Source organism: Myiozetetes cayanensis, unplaced genomic scaffold, assembly GCF_022539395.1.
Source record: "Myiozetetes cayanensis isolate MyiCay16 unplaced genomic scaffold, myiCay2020 scf12, whole genome shotgun sequence".
In the NCBI taxonomy this organism is placed as follows: Eukaryota; Metazoa; Chordata; class Aves; order Passeriformes; family Tyrannidae; genus Myiozetetes; species Myiozetetes cayanensis.
The window spans coordinates 16,194,680-16,216,561 of NW_026086826.1; the positions used below are offsets into that span (position 1 = coordinate 16,194,680).

The following is a 21,882-nucleotide window of genomic DNA, read 5'->3' on the forward strand; positions in this document are numbered from 1 at the left end:
AGCATTGGGACATCCCTGTTCTGCCCAAATCCATCAGGAGATTGCAGACCTGGCTGTCCCAAACCAGGGTTCAGTGCTGGGGCTCAGCAACGTAGGCAGCCTCTTTCACAGCACAGATAGAACTGAGTTCACACAGGATTACTTTGATTATGATCTGTACCTGAAGGGAATATTAATTGCTGGTCACTTTAATGATGATTTAAACTCCAGGCAGGTTCAGGCTGTAGATTGTACTGTCACACCTGCAGCTAACACTCAGTCTGCAGACCAGCCCCTCTGCCCAGAGAAGGCACATCACTTTCCTTATCTGCTTCTCCCTGGCATTCCTTGTAGTCTTTCTTAGGCATCTTTTCTTTATTCAAAATTATTTCAGTGTGTATGATTAAAAAAAGGTATTAAATTGCTCTGTTCCTTTCATAGGCACTTCTTGGAACTTAGTAATGGGGATGGGTTTAGTCCATTTTCCAGCAATGCCTCTGCCAAGGAGAAATGCATAAGGAGTATTTCATCTGGATAACCCAGTGTTTCCATTACAATCACATAACGTCTAATTATGTACTCCATAAATCTTCATATTTTGTTATGAAGCTCATAATAACAAAGCCTGATAAATAGATTCTCTCTCATGGCCACTACCAATTGAGTAGAAAAATACTTATTTATGAAGCTTTATTAATAAAATCTGAATAATTCAAACAGCTTCTTCAGTGAAGAAACAGCAGTAGAGTATATTCTTATTTGCATATAAATGAAATGATGCTTTAGTGTCAGAGTGAAGAATTAAATAATATGAATTTTTACAGTGCAGTCCTGACAGCCTCATAAATATTATGGTCATAAGTTGCAGTTTCCTAAAAATCTCATTTTATCTTTTATTACAAAAATATGACCAAAGAGCCAAGTCCTGCTCATTTTACATGTGTGAGTATTCCCAATGATAACACAGTTTTTCAGTAAGTGAGGTTACCAGATTCAGCCTTATGTCAGCTATTGGAGCAAAGGCACAGTGTTATATCTATTAGGAAACCAGAACCTCGTATTTAACCATGAGAAAAACCTTGTGTGTTGGTAAAATATAACAACAAAGAAAATTGTAGGTCTACATTCAAAGAGACAATAAACAACATCAGGAAAGGAAAAGCACACAGCTAATGCACTTAAGATGACGGTTTTGCCAGTTATGCAGGTACCAGTTTGGCCAAGCCCAATATTCCTGTTAGGCTGTAAGTAATCACTAAAGCTGCAGCAAATATAAGAACACTTAAATTACTGTAAATGGACTTTTGCTTCTGAGGAAAGCTTTGATTTTGTCTATTTTCTTCTAAAGGTTGAAAAAGAGCAGCTATGGAGGACGCTTGAAGTGCATTCTCCTAGAGGTCAAATAAAGGTGAGGGCCACGATCACTACTTAAGAAACTTCTCTGAGAGATGTTGTGCAGTCTCAGGAGCTGGGACAAGAAGTGTGTATGCCATCATCTCACCATAACCTGTCAGTGGTATTTTTCCAGTCACAATGCTGTGCAAGTAGGACAGGATAGTCAAATACAGATGAGGCATACATGGAAAGGAAAGCTAAACTTGAGGTGGTAGGAGGAAAAGAATTATTTATAGAGGTTTTGGAATGTTTATTAACTATAGAAATTTATTTATTAAGTCTAAAGAAGAGAGACTGTAGGAGTATACGGTTTTATCTTCTGTAAATTACAGGCAACTTATTTAACCGTGAACTGAGCCTGCTGGATTTCAATACAGCATAGCCTGTGTTTGGCTAGCCTGCATTTTTCAGGGAGGCATTGAGTCCCAACTTGAAAATAGAGAGCCAAGGAATCAACCACAGCCCTTGACTATTCCAAGGATTATTTGTTATCAGTGGTACTGAACTAGGTACTGAACAGTCCACTATTTTATTTTGCTTAATTCCAGCTGCTAGACATTACTCCTTCCTATTTGGTAGGTTCAAGTGGCCCTTATATTCAATATTTTTCCTGTGCATATATGTATACATTGTTATCAATTCACCTTTCAATCTCTTTGATTCAGTGAGTAGCTTAAGATTTTTAATTCTTCAATTACATGGCATTTCCTCTGACTTCAGATCATTCCATAGCTCTTCTCTACACTCACTTCATTTTTTTCAGTATCCATCTCGCAATGTGAGTATCAAAACTGGCTCAACAACTATCAGAACTCTGCACATACAGGTAAAAATTATCACCATTACAGCTGTGCTCTGTCTATAAGTCAAGGTTTGCACAAACCCTTTCTGCTACTCATCAGCTTCCTCAGCTTGTCCTTTTTAAACTTTTCCATTGTGTAGGAGAGCCTACATTCCTTATTAGATATATATTGATAGATTTTATTAAAACATACATTGTTTGAATGAGACCCAGTTTACTAAAGGTCAAGAATTCCTCTGTATTTTTGCCTGAAGTAATTTTTATATCTATTTTTAACTGCCTTTAAATGGGCTGTAGAGACTGCTATATTGTGGTATTTTTTCTGACATCACAATAATTCTTGATATTTCAGATATAACTGATCAGAAAATGCTGGCAGACACAGTCACTGCCACATCCAAGAGCATTAATCTGGGGCCATGCTCATTTGCATGTGAGAGCAAAGCTGGTAGTCTCAGCTTTCCTGGTTAAGGAATGGAAATGGAAAATGAAAAAAAGGAAAAAGGACCTTAGTCCCATGGTTTCCAAATCAATCTCTTCATGTTAGTGTAAGACTCATGAGTCCTGAATGATTGAATTTGACAGTATTCCTAAAGGGCACAATAGCATGAAGAGATTTGTCTCAACCTGGTGCCAAAGAGAGCAAAATTTTGCCATAGAATCATAGTGCTAACAGAAAGAGTAATTAAAAGTTGGAAAGCATGTGACATTCAGGCTAATGAAAACTGAATAGTACACTTAACAGTCTCTACTGTCATTAAAATTGAATTTTGTATATATGTATATTTGTACATATATTTTTAATACTGTCTTTAAATATACTTTTATTTGCTCATTTCTAAGTAGTTTCTGGTTTCTAATTTATGAACAGATGTTCTCGGCAGCAAAGGGACGTTAAGGATCTCCTACCTCTGTTTGTGCTGGATACATTCATCAGTTACCTTCCTGGACCTTGCTTATCAGTTTTTCAAGGCTGGAAGACAGTTCAAACACATGGAGACTTCTAGTTTATTTGACCTAGGAAGAGGTGAATAGATGTGCTCTACTGTCAGCGCAGATTCTTTTAGGCCTGACAGCAGATACAAAAAGTTTGATTCAGCTGCAGATTCTGGCAGCAGTGGATGCAATCACACAGCAGTGTTTGGATCCTTTCCTGGCGAGCTCCCAGAGGTGGGCTTTGGTGATGGTTTGTCAGCCATAAGGAATGTTCCACATGGGCCTGTATTGTCATTTGGCTTCTCATCCTTCATATCCAACCTAGAGATAAAGCCACTAGAGAAGACAATGCTGCAGTTTGGCTTGCAGAGCATTAGATGTGCTGCTTTGTTTGTCATATTTGTTGATGCAATTTCTTGTCTTTCCTTCTGAGAAGTTCCTACCGTGGTGCATTGTTAGAACTGCACGCTCAGTGTTGAATGATAAGGTAGAGCCTTCTTCACCCTAAGAGTGAAGGAGTTTCTGCTAATCCAAGCCAACAGGAAAGATGAGTGTCTCATGCTATAGGAAAGGCACAGAAGTTGTGCAGAAGCAAATCAGAAGCTGTGTCTTTACCTATTCTACATTAATTCAAAATGAAGCAAATTAGGCTGGAGATATTTAAGCGAGTACTGAGGAAATGTAGTGGAAATGCTACACATCATCTGTCACTCTCCCAGGAAGATGTATATGGAGAAAGACATTGAAGAAGTGACTTTTGAGAACATATTGATATGAGTCATAGTGAATTTGACTGAACTTCTGCCTTAAACAGAGAAAGAATAGAATTTGGTCTACATTATTTTGTCATTACCCCTCATTTAATTAATGTTTAATAAAATCTGCTTTTAAATACTGTCACCTTTAACGGAAATTATTGAGCTAGCTTACTTAACTTTGCTTAATGTCAAACTGCTGCCCTAGCTTATTAGAGCCCTGAACAGAAAGTCCAAATTAGAACAACTGCTGGGAATGAAAACCCCACACATCAAACCAAACTGCTGAAAACCACCAAAGCAGCTCAGCAACTTGTTTCTGCACTCTCCTTTTAGACTGTATAACAGGAAACACAAATTAGCAAAAGTGGTGGAACCTGTTTCTACTTTTAACAATTTGTTAGTGTAAGCACAGCTTGTTATAATGTAAAACCATATTAAAACGTTGCCTTGGGAACTTTGTCCACCTCAGGTTTGGTTATTTACTAAGGGCTGCAGTTACAGATCCCTACCTAAGGTATGCAATAAACAAGAGCATTTTAGTTCATATTCTAATAAACAAGAGATCTATGCATTAGCATGTGAAGAGGAGCTACTCTTTTAACAGGAGCAATGTTATTTTACCTTAAAAATTGACCAAAATGGATAACAGACAAAAAGTGCTAGATTCTTATATTTACAGACAGACAACTGCATTGGTTTTGGTAAAAACCAACTACTTCAAACATCAGCAAAACGTTATTCCACTGAATTTCCTAGTCCTGCTCACTGCTGGTCAATGGTTACAGCACAGACCAGAGCCAAGATGCCAATTCAATTGGCATTCTGTGCGATTACACAAGTTGTGTAATCAGGTACTGAGGCAAAGCTGCAAGCCAAGCTGTTGCCCCGTTGTTACGGTGTGAGCGAGGCCGCTCCACGGCCTCTGGGCTGTTTGACCGAGCTCACAGCGGAGCTAACGAGGACAAGATCTTATTGGGGACTGTAACCATAACCACGAGCAAAAAAGAAGATGTAAGGGGCGAGGTGTGTTGCAGGGGGCCCGAACACCGCCAGCGCACCCCGCCCCGCCCCGCCGGGCCCGCACAGGGGGGCAGCGGGACCTCGCGCCGGGCCCCGCCCCCGCCCCGCCGCTGGAGGCGGGCCCTTCCCCGGCGTTTGGCCAATCGCAGCGCGCCTTTCCCCGCGCGGCGCCGCCATTGGCCGGGGCCGCGGCTTCCGCCGAGGGCCGGGATTGGCGGCGGCGCGCGCGCGGCGAAAGGGCGGCAGCGGCAAAACACCGGCGCGGCGCGCGCCACCGTCCACGTGAGTGCCCGCGAGCGCGCGACCCCCGCCCCGCGCGACCCCCGCCCGCGCGAGCCCCCGTCCCGGCCGTGGCGGCCCCGGGGCTGGAGCGGCCCCTCCGCGGGGACGGGCCCGGCACGACCCGCCCTGACGCGGCCCCTTCGCCTCTGCGGGACCTGCTGCGCGCGCCCCCTCCCCTCCGCTGCCGGCCGGGCCCCGCCGAGGCCGTTCTTCCCCTGCGGGGCTGAGCGGCGGCCCCGCGGCGGCAGCTGAAGGGCCCGTCCCGTGTTGTGCCCGCCGCCGCCGCCCCTGAGTCCCGCGGCCGGCGGCGAACCCCGGGGCGGGCTCTTGGGCCGCTGCCTCGCCGTCAGGGGCTGTCCCGCAGAGCCGGTGACGAGCCCCGGGCGCTCCCCTTGGTCCGGCAGCGGTGACAGCACCGGTGCGAACTGAAGTGCTGGAGACGGGATGGCTGTAGCCTATCTTGAGACAGACGGGTTTACTGTGTTAATGTCCGTATTAACTCGCACTCTTTGTGCTGCGGTGAGGCCCTGCTGTTACAGGTTTGGAACAGGCTCATCTGCCTGCTCAACACTGGCAGAGGGAGTGTCTGTCTGTAAGAGACTAGAAACCTCTCTAATCTCATTTCATTAGTTTCCAAGTCCCACTCTCCAGCAAAGCTCCGTCAAATCGGAGGCTGCTCCTTGTCCCTGTTCTGTTGCACATGGGTGACAGACTAAAGGTAGCTCGAATTCTGTGGGGACAAAATGTATTTCCAGCTCATAGCTGAAACAGATGAATCCTTTCATTGGAAGTTTTCCAGAACATGTTTCCCCCGTGTAGAAAAGTTCATCCAGAACTTTTAAGGTTTGGCAAAGTAATAAGATTTTTGAGTTGAACTAGTGTGGGGAACTGTCAGAGGTGGTGCTTCCAGGCTCACTTATCACCGGTATTCTGCCCTGGGGCTCCCTGCCACTCTTTCACTCAATTAATACGATTATCAGAGGTTTTTTGATTGTACAGTATTAGCACACTTTACTAATTTACAGTTTTATGTAGTATTCCCAATATTTGTGAAGAAGCATTTCAAAATAAGCATGTGCTGTTTTTTCTTTTTACAGTAGAAGGGCAGCAAGTAATTATGCCTTTTGTTAAGATTATCTAGGAGGGAGAGAAATCTCGTTTTGAGAAGATAATTTTTTTCTCATATGATTTCTTTCAGGTTTTCTGTCTTTCTACAGCTCTTGCAGTGTGCAGTGCAGCTATTGCTGTGTGCATGAGTTCCTTGCTTTTCAAAGGAAACTTCAGGGAGAAGACAATGCTTTAATGTGAATGAGGAAACGTGAAAGATGAAAGAAAATCACTTGTATCTAAGCTTATCCTGCAGTCTTTCTTCCCTTCCCCCCCCCTCTTCCCTTTTACTAGAAACAGCGTGGATTTACTGGTTTGGTATTTCTCTGGGATGATGGGTGACACTTTGTTGTTTTAGGTAACACAGAGGAACTCCTCAGACTCCCTAAATCTCATCTCAGGGACTGAGTGCAGAGCTAGGAAGTGTCTTACCAGATATGCTTGCTCCCCCAGGTGTCCAGAAGTGGCCCTCGAAGTCTTGGATTTTTTACTTGAGATTTGAGATGGAGACGATGTTGAACTCTCACAGTGATGAACAGCACCCTCATCAGGCTGAAGACTTCCACAGGAAGCTTGAGCAGAACAGCAAGCTTTCAGGTATGTGCTGAAATAGGGATTGTTAACATTATATTTTGTTGCTGGCGTGCTGCTTCATCACTTCAGGAAGTTTCAATATAGATTATAAGCCTGTCTGTGTATGGTCCTGGTGTATAAAGAATTAATGAAATGAAAACATTTGAGGTGGCTTTTGATTTTAAGTTTATTCCTGCTTTTTGTGTGTTACAATTTGTCACAATTTGCTAAACTTACTATTTATTTATTATAGAATATGTTATTATAAGAGGATACTGGAATTCAACAAAGCTAGCCCTAGAGAATAAAACTCTGATCAGACAAGTGCACAAACCCAATATTTTTCCTTTTAACCTGTAATTGCCAGCCTTATCCTTCAATCTTTAGATATGCTTACGTGCATAAAAACACTCCTTTTTCTTTGTAGAAGCTGAACTAAGAACATATGTTCTGATAGTGATTTGTTTGTCTCTTTGTGTATGTACTTGAGTCTGGACTTTATGTACAATTCCTGCTCAGTAATCCCAGATGGTCAGCCAGTTTATATATAATGGCTACTGATTTTTCTAAAATAGATAGTCCTCTGTCAGTCTCCTGCACATCCATGTTCAGAATTACATAGAGTGATGCTGAACAGTGTTGGTCTTGCTTGGCAAATTCAGAAATTACTTTAAAATCTGCTCACAGAACATGTTGGATATTACTGTTATTACACACTGATGGTACAATGACTGTATGTTCTCTATACCCAACTGGCTATTTGGGCCCTGAGAAGAGACCAGGTGATGTTTGTACTGCTATCTATCAACAAGGACAGTCACTGACTTTTTCTAGAACTTCTCAGGATCTTTCACACAGGCAGCTGTGTTGAGTTCCTAAATGCTCCCAGTGCCTTGGGTAGGTACTGTAGCCTGACACCTCGCTGGAAGAGCTCCGACAGCACTGAGCTCTGTCCAGGCAGGAGTCTGAATTCAGTGTCAGACAAAACAGAGTATTTGGCAGATTCTATAGAAGCTGTTGAGGGAGGTGTCCATGATTGTTAGTATACACCTTAGGACTGCTAGACTGGTGGCACAGAACAGCCCAAAAAGTGTTATTAATTTATTATTTATTTTTAGGATGAAAAATGTATACTTATTTTTCTATTTGATTGACTTTTCAAATACCAGTTTGTGTTTAGTTCTGTATAAAATAATTCTTACCCCTACTTCAGAGAAATTAGTCACAGCCTCTACATACTTGATAGCTTCAAAAGAAGTGAATTCTTATGCAGGGTATAGAAAACACTTAAAGTACAAGAATTTGTAAAGTGAATGGAAGACTAGATGATTTTTTTGAAATAATACAGTATAGCATCCTTGTCGTGCCATCTAGTGATTGCAGCACAAAGTGCAGCAACTTAAATGCAAACCAAACATGGGGTTTGATGTTTACTATTTTAAGGAGGTGTGAGAGATTGCATTATTGATCTTAAAAGTATATAAAACATAATTCTTTTTCTGTATTTTTGATATGCCTCTGATGGATATGCACTCGTGCTTACAGAAACAACTATTACAGTTTTGTGCTGTGTGAAAGTGATATTGCAAATCTCATGTAAACATTTGGCAATGAGCTGTAGATGTTGTACTAACCAGAAAGCTTTTACCCTCTCGGGATCTCCTAGGTATCAGATGAGTAAAAAACTATTTTTTAAACTTTGCAACTTATAAGGGAGTGGGATGAATAATTATATCAAGTATGCAGATGGCAATGTCAGCAGGGATAAGATACCTTTGTGCTATTTTTTCCTCTGTTTATGTGAATTCTTATGAACTAAAGTGTAATTTGTATACATCAGATATTGGATCAAGTAATAAAATTCCTAACTTATTTTTCCCATTCTTTCCACCACAGGAATAAAAAAAGATATTGAAAAACTTTATGAAGCAGTGCCACAGCTTGTAAATGTGTTCAAAATTAAGGAAAAAATTGGAGAAGGTAAGTGTTTCAGTTTAGCTTGCTTAGACTTAGATTTCTTTTTGAAATCTAAGATCCAATATATGCAGTTTAAACCAAGTTCCTTTTTGACTTGCTACTTGGTCTTTGTAGGAATTCTAATAACTGAGCATATAGGTGTGTTAATTAGGAACATTTTCAAGGTATTTTCATGAAAATCTTGAAAATATATTAAAGCCTTTTAAAACAACACTCCAATTTTGACAGTTAAATTTTTTTTAGGTAGATTCAAGTAAATAAGTCTTAACCTTCCATTCTTTTTCTTCTTCATGTGAGAAATCTATTTTTATGTAGCTGTGTTTTGACATACTTAACTGGTGTTCCCTAAGTTGGCTTTGTTTCCACTAAAACCCTGTGGACAGAGGTGGAGGAGGAAACTGAAAGGTTGGAGCTGCTTTACTTCAAAAATAAACAACTTTCTTAGTTTTTGATGACATTCAGTATCGAGTTTTAGAATGCCTGTGTACAACTTGCCTTCAACAGACACTGTTGCAGATACCCTCAATTAATGTCAGGCGTGGGATTTTGGCACTTTATGGAACTTTTTACCCATTTAATCTCTGAAATGATCTGTAATATTCCACACTTTTAAAACAAAAGATGAGAAGCTGGATTGTTTTGCATCCATGTTGTGATAGAACTCGCTGAAAGGTTTTGTCTCAAAAAACCCCCAAAACAATCAAAACCTCCCAGCTCTATTCCCCACAGAAATGCAAAATTTCAATAATAATTAGAAAAAGGAGTTCTGCTTATCATACAAAAGATATTGTTATTAACAAAATTTCTGGTTATGAATAGTACTCTGATTTTACTCTTGGGAGCAAACAAACAATGCTTTTCAAAAATACCACTTGCAGTTTGGCAGCATTATGAGAAAACAAGCTTTAACTTAGGATTCCACTCTGGAGTCACTTTCATTTTAGCAGTTCTAACCACCAAAAATAATGTTTTACTTCAGCTTGATAACTCTTTTTGCTGTAATCAATTATATTGAAGGGATTGGTCTCTAGATTTTTAATGAGTGCAAAAAGTATTTCTGAGTTTTTGCTGACCTTTTGATGTATGTGTTCACTCAGACTTTTGAACTACCATGATGCAGACACAATACTTAAAATGTAATTAAAAGTAATTTGTATTCTTTATTCATATGGAAGAACACTTCAATTGTGTGTTCAGGTATCTCAGATCATTAGGATAAATTAACCTCCTAAGAGGTATATTAGGATATCCTTATAATTAAACGGGTGGGTAAGTTTATTGTGAAGTCTGAAAAATCCCTTTCTCAAATGAGTTTATCACATTCTTTGGGGTAATGCTCTGGGAAAACAAACAGTACAGTCACACATCGTGTGAGAAGCCTTACTTTAAAGGCAAGATACAGAATTAAGAAAAAATGTAGCAATTTCAGAAGTGCTTTGAATAGCAAAGGCAGTGCCTTCCAGATTAGCATTATATAGTTCCCTTACATTGTAGAGAGAGGAGTTAGATGTCAGATGAAAGTAAGCTACCTAAACAAGAAAGCAAATCAAAGATAGGAAATTTACATTCAAAGAGCTCTGTGTCCCAGGCAAGTTAGACAGTGTTATATTTGCATTTTTACTGACATAAAAAACTTGTATACAAGATCACGGAATTCAGTAGTAGAAAAAAGGAACTGGATTTTTCTCTTCTAGAATCTGCTTTTGATGTAGTATCAAGTACACTGCAGGATTGTGAACAGTTACATCACTTCTGTAAAAAGCTGCACTGACCTAATTAAAAATGTTGAAGACAGTGTTTGTCTTCCTTGTTTACAGGTACTTTTAGTTCTGTTTACTTGGCCACAGCACAACTACAAACTGGATTTGAGGAAAAAATGGCTCTAAAACACTTGATTCCAACCAGCCACCCTCTGCGAATTGCTGCTGAACTTCAGTGCCTCACAGTAGCAGGGTACATAAACAAAATATTATTGTCATGACTAAACTGATGAACGTTGTCTCACTGTTCTGTATTTATTTATTTTAAATTTTGGAACTTCTCTTGCTTTTTTTTTTTAACCACAGACACAAAAATTCTTTTTATCAAGAGCAGATAACAAATGGAGTGTCTTACCTGTAATGGATGCCCTTTTCTGCTAATCTCAGTTTGCAGAGGGTGCTCTATTTTCCATCTGAGAAATTCCATGATTTATCTCTGTGGTAACAAAAATTCCAGTTCTGTAATGCTGGGAAAAAAGAATCTCTTCACTAGAAAAATGTGGTTTTAGGAATGAATACTTGTTGCCGGAGTGTTCTGAATAGCACCTTCTTGAAGTAGTTGGATCGTGAAGGTTAGGTGCTATACTGAATTACAGCAGTCACTACAAACCACAGCTCCACAAATAATCTGTGGAGCCCTTATTGCAAACTGCAGAACTCAAATGGAACACAGCAATGAGCAGCAACAGCACAACTACTGATTGCTGATAAGACTGCTGTCAAAATATAAGTTAAGATTATAAAAGAAAGCCTGACTGAATTTTTTAAGGAAGAAATGAAAATAAACTTCCATCTTCTGGTCTTTATTGAGTACCATTACTTTTCTTCTAGGGGACAAGATAATGTTATGGGAGTTAAATATTGCTTTAGGAAAAATGATCACGTGGTTATTGTTATGCCATACTTGGAACATGAATCCTTCTTGGTGAGTATTTTAATGTGTAGTAAAACTTTTAATTAAAAGCAGCTCCATAATTATTCTGTAATTATTCTCTGATTCTATGGATTACAGTATCCAAATAATCTTTCAGGACATTCTGAATTCTCTTTCCTTCGAAGAAGTGAGGGAATACATGTTTAACCTGTTCAAAGCGTTGAGGCGCATTCATCACTTTGGTATTGTTCACCGTGACGTCAAGCCCAGTAACTTCCTCTACAACAGGCAGCTAAAAAAGTAAGTCTGGCCATACTGTGATCTCATCTGGGGATGAGTGCCTTGGCAGAACAGAGTCAATTAGGCTTTTAGGCTTTTTTCCTGCCAGCTGCATAACATGTGCTTAAGTAATAAAGCTAAAAAAGGTATTTTTATTTTTTTAATTTGTAAAACTTTTTTTTCAGTGTTTAGGGATTTAAGGAGGGAAGGCTTTTTTTTTTTATTTATTTAAGATAATATCTGCTTCACAAAGCAACAAGTACCTGAAAAAATGAAGATTTTACTACTGAGTAAAGGTACTACATTTACAAATAAGAACGAGTATTTTTTTTTAAAGAGAAAGCTAATTGTATTTTGTGCATAGAATGATACTTGTACATTTTTAATAGTGGATAGAGTAAAACTGATACAGGTAAGATAGCTGGATTTGGGCTGTTTTACCTTGCATTGAATTAATGTTTATAACTAGTAGGGTTGGCTTTTTGCCGGCAAGTTACAGTATTTAAAGACTGTAAAAAGTCAGGTACTGCTTTTTTGTGAAGAGCTGAAATGGACTGAACACATCAGTGCTAGCAGTCCTGGAGCTGTATTTGTGAGTACCGTGCTTTGTACAGTTGAGACACTGATGTGCTGGAGTGTCTCCAAAGCAAAGCACTGCAGCTGCTGAAGGGTCTTGAGCACAAGTCTGATGAGGAGCAGCTGAGGGAGCTGAGAGGGTTTGGCCTGGAAAAAATGAGGCTCAGGGGAGACATTGCTCTCTACAACTACCTGAAAGGAGGTTCTATCAGGGTGCATGTTGGTCTTTTTTCCCAAGTAACAAGGGATAAGATGTCAGGAAAAGGCCTCAAGTTGCACCAGGGAAGGCTTACATTGGACATTAGGAAAGATTTCTTCACCAAAAGGGTTATCAAACGTTGGAATGGGCTGCCCAGGGAAGTGTTTGAGTCCCTATCCCTAGAGGGATTTAAAAGACCTGTAGATGTAGCACTTAGGGACACAATTTCATGGGACTTGGCAGTGCTGGGTTACTAGTTGGACTCAGTTTTAGAGGTCTTTTCCAGCCTAAATGTTTCTATGATTCTGAGTAGTGACAGTTTGTAGGGAAGTTTTGACTGCATTTTGCCAAACCTCAAGCTTAAAAGTTTGAAAAATACTGTGTTCTTTTTTTCTTTTAAACCTGTCAAAATGAATTTGTACTGTCACTTTGTGACAGCATTTGTCACTTTCCAGCATTTGAGCCTTAATCTCTGCTTTGTGTGTGGAGGCCACGGAATTGAGTTTGAGTCCCAGGGAGTAGTGGATTGTGTCTGAGCTGATTGAAGCAAAAAATAATTCTTTTAAAGACAGATCTGAAGTGTGAACTAATGTAGTCTTACCTGTTTGAAAGCTCAAATTTCAGCAGTATTTGCCAGAAGTCTGTCAAAAATTTCAGCAATTGTTAGTCTTGTCTGTCTTCACTTCTACATTTGTCCTCTGCCCGTGGGAATCCTGCAGAAGTGAAGTTACTGTTGGTTGAAGGTTTAGAGCTGTAGGATTAGAACCCCAGAAATCAGTTGCTGGGAATATTTTTTTAACACCATGGAAGAAAGTATGCACCTGAGAAGATTTTGGGACAAGAAACAATGAAGTAAGAGTGGTATAGGGTAAAAAACATTGAGGGGATAGGTTAAGATGGAACAATAGAAGGCAAAGGAAGAAAATAAGGTTGTGATGCTGGCAATAATACAGGTAAGGAAAATATTGAACAAAATGTGAAAGATAAGTAAGCAAGTAATGAATAGTAAATTGAACGGTGGATAGATAATTTGAGACTCCTGATTCTAAATTTGTGTCTTTCAGATATGCCTTGGTAGATTTTGGCTTGGCACAAGGAACCCCTGATACGAAAATTGAACTTCTGAAAACTGCCCACTCTGAAGTCCAGCAGGAAAGTTGCTCGCAAAATAATCCCATTGTAGCCTTGGGAAATGGGGTTTCTGTCAGTGACACGGCACCTAAACAGATACCTCAACAGTCAGCCTCAAAAGCAGCTGATAGAAGGTCCAGCTCACTTTCAAAAGCACAGATTAAACAAGGAAGAGGAGGAAAGGTTCTCAGACTCTTTCATTAATGTTGTATACATTTAATGTATTCCTTCAGCCAACAGGGGGAGATGCAATACTTGCACAGAAGCCGTGTGTGCACATCTTTCAGGGCTCCAGAGGGATGCACAGAGGCTACTCCTATGTAACTGTATTGGCTTCATCATTATCTGTTAAATATAATTCAGTGCCAAAGGCTGTATAAAACCCTAGCACGGGTTACTATTTAGACAGCCTTAAATCCTTTTTTAAAGGACATGTGCAGTGAAACTCCTCCCCAAGCCAATAATTATTCACCTACACTTAGTTATTGCATAACAAATGCAGTACAGACTACACTCACATTGTCTTGGGGCACTTCAGAGCTGTGATATGTTTTGTAAGCATGTTTGCTATTCTGTCTAGACCGTGTTTTCTTCATCCACAGTAAACTGACGCCTGAAAATGACTTACTTGCAGCTGTTCATGTTTTATGTCACTTCACACTTTTTTTTTTGAATTGTCAGTATCCAGCTGCCTGTGTTAGATTGGATCCTTATTGTTCTTTTTGTTGGTATTGCAGGAGGACTCTGTGCACCATTCTGTCCAGCGCTCTGTCTTTGGAGAGAGGAATTTCAATGTCTATAGTTCCACATACCAGGAGAACTCAAGTACCAAAGTAAGAAGTATGACTCATCAGTAGAATCAATCTGTTACATATTTGGAAAATTATAGAACTGGTGGTTCTTTAAGACTAGACACTGCTCCAAGATGCTGCAGAATTAAAAGGTTTTGAGCAGATTATTAAGTGTGTCTTTGCTAAAAGGCTTAAAGATTTTTTCATTTCTGTTTCAGCCCCTTTTGAAACTCTTGAACAACTAGTTATGCAGCTGTCTCCCTAGCTGATCTTGTTTGGATGCTAAATTAATCTTTTTTCTTATACCTGTTTCTGTGTAACTGATCACAGAATCATAGAATGTGCTGAGTTGGAAAGGACCTATCAGGATCATAGAGTCCAACTCCTTACCCTGCACAGGAGACCCTGAGAATCCCACCATGTGCCTGAGAATGTTGTCCAAACACTTGAACTCAGACAGGCTTGATGCCGTGACCACTTCCCTGGGGAGTCTGTTCCAATGCTCAAACACTCTCTACTTATCTTGTGAAACTTGTTTTTTTGCTTTTGCAATTGATGCTGAGGATAAAACTTGTAATTATTTTTTTGTCATTTGTCTTTAATATGACAAGGGGGAAACCCCAACTAAATTAGAGGGTTTTGTCAACAATGAGTATTTTATTGTAGAATTAGAGTTAGTTTCTGAGTGTTGCTGTGGCATTTCATATTCTTTACTTCTTATTCTAATATTGAGCCCAAAAAATTCTTGAAACGTTATACTAACTTGAAAAATACTTGTCCTGCAGGTTCAGAATATATTGGGTTTTAGTAAACACTGAAAAATGTCTTCTGAAGGGGAAGGGGAGGAAATCAGAAATTTGGAAAGCTCCAGTGTCTGTTTTATAGATGTTGTGATACTGTTAAAAAAGTTTTGGTGTCTTCTATCCTAAAATTGCAGCTCATGAGCATTGGTTCAGTCTTAATATTTTAAATATGTCACTTTATCTAAAATATCTACATTGCAGCTCATAAAACAAGCAAAGGTGATAGATGTTTCATCTAGGAAGTTAGTAACAAAGAAGAAGATTATTTCTACCAGAACTGTGAGCAATGGGGCAGCCAGGAAAGCTGCTGGTGGTTGTCCCTTAAACCTGCCCTGTGACTGTTATGCAACGGACAGAGTTTGCAGTGTTTGCCTTTCAAGGTAATTTGCTTTGATAATGTTGTAAAATTTGTAAAATTGTCCACTCTGCTGTCAAACAAAGTCAGAAACTTAGATTTACTATACAGTTGATTTAGTAGGTGAAAGATAGGGTTGATCTCCTCAACCCTTAAAACACTGAGTATGCACTTTTTAAACAGGAATAGTTCATGGAATTTGTGGGATAATTGGTTCACTGCTATCTGCAGCAACTAAGATCCTCTGTTAATGATTTTTTGTTGTATTTAATTATTCACCTACATGTATCGTAGGAAATCGCTTGAGTTAATTACAACACTTAGATTGATATATTGTCTTTTCTATCTTAGTAGTTATCTTACAGGCCTAAATCACACCAACAGTTGGGATTCTGGAAATCATGGAACGTAGAATAAAAAGCAAACATGACTATTTCGTATTAATTAAAAAAACTAATAGAATCACAGAATTGTTTGAGTTGGAAGGGAATTTAAAGATCATCCAGTTCCAAGTCCCTGCCACTGGACAGGGACACCTTTCACTAGACCAGGCTGCTCAAAGCCCCATCCAGCCTGTCCTTGAACACTTCTAGGCAGGGGCATCCACAGCTTTTCTGGGAAACCTGTGCCAGTGTCTCCTGTTAGAGAATCTTAGTAGCTCAGTTCAACTCCGTCCCTCTGCAGTTAGTTTTGATTATGATCTACTATTGCCTTTTATCCCCATGTTATTTTTTAAATAATGATAATTTCGCAGCTTTTAGTTAATGACAAGTAAATTCTTGTCAGCACTCAGAAAGAGCTAACCTTAGTTTGCTCTGGACTAATACAAAGCCAGAGCATACACATTCAAAACCTCGTGCATTTTTTGCCTTTGGATAATTAGTTTCAACGTCAAAGTTTCCTATGAAAACAAGACTTTAACAAAAATTATGCTGCTCTTGGATGAAACTAAAAAGGTCATTGTGAATTAAGTATGCAGTAAGTATTTCTCTGGTACTATCTTATGCTAGATAATATAATAAAAATATAATAGATAATATAATAAGGCTGTTGCCTTATGCAACATAATGTCATGCTAGATAAGATGCTTCAAAGTTCTATAAAACTTGAATAAAGCAAATTAGGCTGTCAACACATCTTACACAAGTATATTCTAAAAATAATATTAAGCATTATTAGAACTTATTTATCAACAATTTATATTCTAAATGTGTTTGCTTCTTATTACAAGGCGTCAGCAAGTTGCTCCCAGGGCAGGAACACCTGGATTCAGAGCACCAGAAGTATTAACAAAGTGTCCCACTCAGACCACAGGTACTGCACAACAGACTGAAACAAATGCTTTTTCTCACCTTTTGATCCTTCTAATTTATGCATATTTTGTCTTTTATCGAAGGATTTTTTTAACATGTGAAATTAATTTTTTCTTCCCTTCTAACCCTTACCAAGCGTTTCCTGATTTTAATTAAAAGTTTATTATTAAGAGGAAGAACAAGTCGTGAAGATTCTTCCTGTGTTTGAAACTTGAATATATCTTTATTCCTTTGAGTGCTAGGGCCACATGCAAGAGTGGAATACAATATATTGAAGAAAAAAAAAAGCCATAATTTTTATCAAGTTTTTTGGCTTAAAGATCTTGACTAAATCTTGGGGAAAGGACATACTTTAGACTTTTCTAGACAGATTGTCATACAGTTTGCTGTCATAGCAGGTATAGTTAATGGTATAATTGCAAATGTGTTCTAGAAAGCATCGTTTATTGATTTTTATCAGAATTTTTTCTTTTTACTAGTACTTTAAATAGCTAGTCTGTAAAAATATAATCTTACTAATATTTTAATTTCTCAGTGTAAAAATCTAGTTAATAAGATTCAGTAGTTTGGGTAAACATCAGGGCACAGCAGAGGAATGATTAATGCATTAGATGTTGCAAGCAACATGGAAGAGGTTATGCCTACCTAAGGATGGAGAGCCAGTAAAAGCAAAGTTACCCATTACACATTTGGTGTATGACTAGGAGTTTTGACTCATGAAAAAATACAAATGTCCTTAAAAACTGGATTTAAAATAACAGTTTTCAGCCACTTTTTTTCTGAATATTTTTTGAGAAAGTTGGCAATTTTCAGTAAAGTGTGCATACATACTCAAAATAGACTTAACAATACATTTGATCAGCTTTTATCTATCTATGCCTTGATAGCTTACTGTTACTTGAAACAACATCTGTGTTGTGGGTATGACTGGGATTTCAGAGGTATGGCAGCTTGTTTGGAGTTCTTGTGCCTGTGCTGTAACAGCCAGCTTTATAGGCTACAAGACATCCAGAAATCTAGAACGAGTTTAGACAGTCCCTGAATCTGTCTAGACAGAGCTTAGGCAGAAGGAAGACATAGCTGGGAAATCCTGGACACATGCTGGTGTTAAACACGCTTTCAGACAGTTTTCTGTTCTCTAGGGTAATGGAGAGCAGGACGACAGAAAATAGGGGTAAATCTGGAAACCCTTGTGTGTGGCACTGACATCGCTGAAAGGTCTGAGTGGTGCTGAGCTCCTGTAGTATGTCAACAAAGGCCTTAATTAGAACTGGATAGACCAATAGTAATATTTATGGTATTATGTTTTATTTGAACTAACAAATATTTTTGTCCACTTCCATCTGGGACTGCTGGAGTCTCCTCCTTGTATTCCTGCCAATCTGATGTCTAGTTTTGGTCTCTGTGCTGAGACCAAGTTACCAGGTGGATCCAGCTGACTATCCAGAGCTACCACAGTGCATCAGACCCAGGTTCACAGTGCAGGGAATACAAGCTAAACTCCCAAGCTGATGCCACACAGGTCCATTACCCTTTCACTTGGTTTGTCCCTCTACTCTCCTTTCCTCACTAGTTAGATTAACACAAGACAAAAGCATAGGAAAGAATCACGATTTTGATGTCATTGTACAGGATCTTGGAGTCTGCCAATGATCACAGCTCTACCAGAATTGTAGGGCCAGGATTTATTAGCCATTCAGATGTATAATACCTGTTAATTTCAGCAAGAGTTACATAATTAAACCTTTTCAGAGGTCTTGAGCTTGATTGCTCCAGCTTACTCAACCACATCCTCAGGGTGATGACAAACCCTCAAACAGATAGTATCATCTTTTTGACAGTGATACAGTAATATTAAAACTTTTTTACAGGAACTGTGCAGAAGGTAGAAAATTTTTCCACTATGAATTGTGCCAAGTGATTAACTTGGATTTTTATTTTTTAATAAAAGACGTAAAATCTGGTTTTGCAACTGAAGTCAACCTAATACTTTTTTAAAAATCAAAGTCCTGTGCTGAGTGTTTCTAATTAAAGCATCCAAATTAATTACTGCCTATTTTGCTACTTATTTTTTTGAAGAGGAGTAGAATGACTATGGCTTTATTTCCCAACTATTAATTTTTTTCATCAAAGTTTGGGAATCCTTCAAACTCTCCTTCACTAAACCTTGCCATCTCTCAAAATGTGCACCTTAGTGAGCCAAAAAAATTATGGCAGACAGGTATTCTTGTAGCTTTCAGTATTAAAGTTTCCATCAGGCTTTGGCATCTATCCCCAGAGTACTCTCTGTACTCTTCATAATACAATGAGAGTGATGAATAACTTCTACCTATTAGATTTTAAACTGCCTATCTTGTCAAGTGATTCCATATTAGAGAGCAACAAAGTTTATATTAAGATAAATTTTTTAGTGCTGCTCAGTCTCCAAAAAATTCGGATTCACATTTTTTGTGAATTGTTTTTCATTTATGACCTTTCATATAAGATTTTCTTCATATGAAGTAAAGTTCAAGAGGTCTCAAAACTAGGCATTTCATTTGACCCATCTCATCTCTCTGGGTAAAACAACTTTATACATTGTTTTGGTACATTTTAAGTTTATCAAGAAAAACACTCTCTCTGCATGAAAATGGGAACTTATTCTTCAATCTAATTATAGTAATTTCCACGCTTTGCTAAAGTATTTAGTCTCTATGCAACTAAAATCAAGAAGTACTTCAGAATGTAACTTTTGCTGATAGGAACTTTTCAGATCATAATTTCTCTTAAAAGAAGATTGTGATTTTGTTTGTGATGAAATCATGAGTTTAGTTATTACTAAATTTGCTTTTCTTTGCAGCAATTGACATGTGGTCTGCAGGAATCATATTCCTTTCTCTGCTCAGTGGACGGTATCCATTTTTCAAAGCGAGTGATGATTTAACTGCTTTGGCGCAAATCATGACAGTCCGTGGATCCAGAGAAACCATTCAGGCTGCTAGAACTTTTGGTATGCAAACCTTAATTATGGGGAAAAGGGGAAAAATGGTATTTAATGCTGTGACTTAACGATCTGATTTTTTTGTTTGTTTGTGTATATAAATATATTTTTAGGTCTGAGAGTCATTTTGGAAGTAAATGACACTTTTTGCATGTAAAAACTAAAAAGTCTATATTTACAGACTTCTAAGACGTTTTTGTACTTTCTGTCTTTTACAATGTGTATGTGGGGTGCCTCATGCCATAGTTCTCCCAACCTGTCTACTGCCTTTCACTAAGTCGGGGCTACTTGAGGTGAAATACGCCAACTAAATGTTTTCTACTGGCATTTGGTTAGAATTCTTGAGACAGTGTTTCTATTCTCTGAAACAAACTTAGAATTTACAGCTGCGTAGAAAGTATAATAAAATGTGGCTTACCTGTACAATTTTGTCCACCAGGTAAATCAGTTGTGTGTACCCAAGTTGTCCCAACTCAAAACTTACGAACCCTCTGTGAAAAGCTGAGAGGAACAAACAGTGGCTGTAAGAGATCTTGGGGAGAAGTGCCCATTGGGTCTGAAAACAACTCAGCTTTGCCATGTGCAACAGACAAACCATGTGCTCCTGAGACACTTGGAAAACAAAGTCAACACCGAAAAAGCTTTCAGGAAGGTGATGGTGCTTTGGAAATTAAGACAACTGACATGAAAGGATGGGATCAGGTTCCTGATGAAGCATATGACTTACTTGATAAGCTACTAGACTTAAACCCTGCAACAAGAATAACTGCAAAGGAGGCTTTGCTGCATCCTTTTTTTAAAGACATAAGACTCTGAGAAGATCCCATATTCTGTTATTCCTTTCATGTGTTTTATGTGGAAATGAGATACTGAGGTAGTTTTACCTTGTTGCCCTCAACATTTACACTCATTGAAATAACATCACACTGTGCTCTGAACTACTGAAATTTTGTCTTGTACAGTTAGACTGCAAATGTCAGTTTAAGAAATACGTGCAGATGTAAAAGTTACATAAACATCACTAACATGGTCTTATCGTAAGACACTTCTGAGGGGTTATTGCTGTGCATACCTGTTCTCTGAGAAAGTTAACTTTGATCAAAAACAACAAAGAAAAAGAGTTTCATAAGCTTTATGCTTAATTCTCGAGATATTCCCTTAAAATTTACAAATTTGCCTTAAGGTATGACTGAAATAAGAAAGTGCTTGAGAGACTTTTTTCCATACTTGCATATTTCTGCTCTGTTCCTGTTTAGTACATGGGGGACTGAAAATGGAACAAAGTGTGTTCGTTTTATTCAGACTATTTTCAGAGAGCAGTATTACTTTGGAAGTGTTGCTAGAGGAGAGGCCAGGTGCTGGAGGTTATATCATCAAAAGAAAAGCATAAGTTTTAAAACTACTTTTTTTTTCCTGTCTGGCCTTTCCCACCCACTTAGGCAGTTATAACAAATGCAGTACTCATTTTGCATAGCCCATATTCCTCAGTGCCACAGGTAACTGTCAATATTCAATAGGTGCTGCCTTCAGAATCTCTCGTGTGACAGGCATAGGTTTGATTTCTGTTATGGAAACTGATTTTTAAAAAAATATCTGTTCAATAAATGATTTGGTCTTATAACTTCAGAAGCTTGTCTTGAGATGCTGTACAAAAATTAGTCAGGTAAGGTTTTCCTGCGGGATGCTCTGTTTGGGGAAAATCATGCACACTGGTTTCCTGCATAAGTTCCTCGATATAGAAGACACTTTTCAGATAGCTCTATTGTGTATGACTGTCATAGTGGAAGTATATTAATTATCAAGGAAGTTTTACCACAGAGTTAGGAGCTAGCTATTGTCTGGTCCTAAGTAGGAAAATCCACTGTAATACATTCAGTGTGTGAAGTAAGCTACATTATGTTGAGCAGGAGTTTCTCTAAACCCCTTGATAATTCTGGAGAGTGAAATGTGATACAGTGTTTTTCCATGTACATTTCTTGAAATGCTAATGGA

At 38.7% G+C, this 21,882-nt stretch overlaps 1 protein-coding gene across 1 annotated transcript; it reads left to right on the top strand.

Annotated features, from left to right (window-relative positions):
* The first annotated feature begins 6,754 nt into the window (after positions 1-6,754).
* On the top strand, positions 6,755-21,457 carry CDC7 (cell division cycle 7). Its single transcript, XM_050306891.1, has 11 exons — positions 6,755-6,876; positions 8,749-8,832; positions 10,647-10,782; positions 11,421-11,514; positions 11,621-11,763; positions 13,582-13,831; positions 14,386-14,481; positions 15,444-15,622; positions 16,829-16,911; positions 19,750-19,899; positions 20,330-21,457. Exons 1-11 carry the CDS (start codon positions 6,783-6,785, stop codon positions 20,704-20,706), a joined length of 1,686 nt encoding a protein of 561 aa, XP_050162848.1. The 5' UTR covers positions 6,755-6,782; the 3' UTR covers positions 20,707-21,457.
* Positions 21,458-21,882: the final 425 nt, after the last annotated feature.

Excerpts from the sequence above, each read along its gene's own strand:
- CDC7 (XM_050306891.1), top strand. The coding sequence starts at position 6,783 with ATGGAGACGATGTTGAACTCTCACAGTGATGAACAGCACCCTCATCAG. Across the intron at positions 10,783-11,420 it reads CAGTGCCTCACAGTAGCAGG|GGGACAAGATAATGTTATGG; the intron begins GTACATAAACAA and ends CTTTTCTTCTAG. Across the intron at positions 11,764-13,581 it reads TACAACAGGCAGCTAAAAAA|ATATGCCTTGGTAGATTTTG; the intron begins GTAAGTCTGGCC and ends TGTGTCTTTCAG.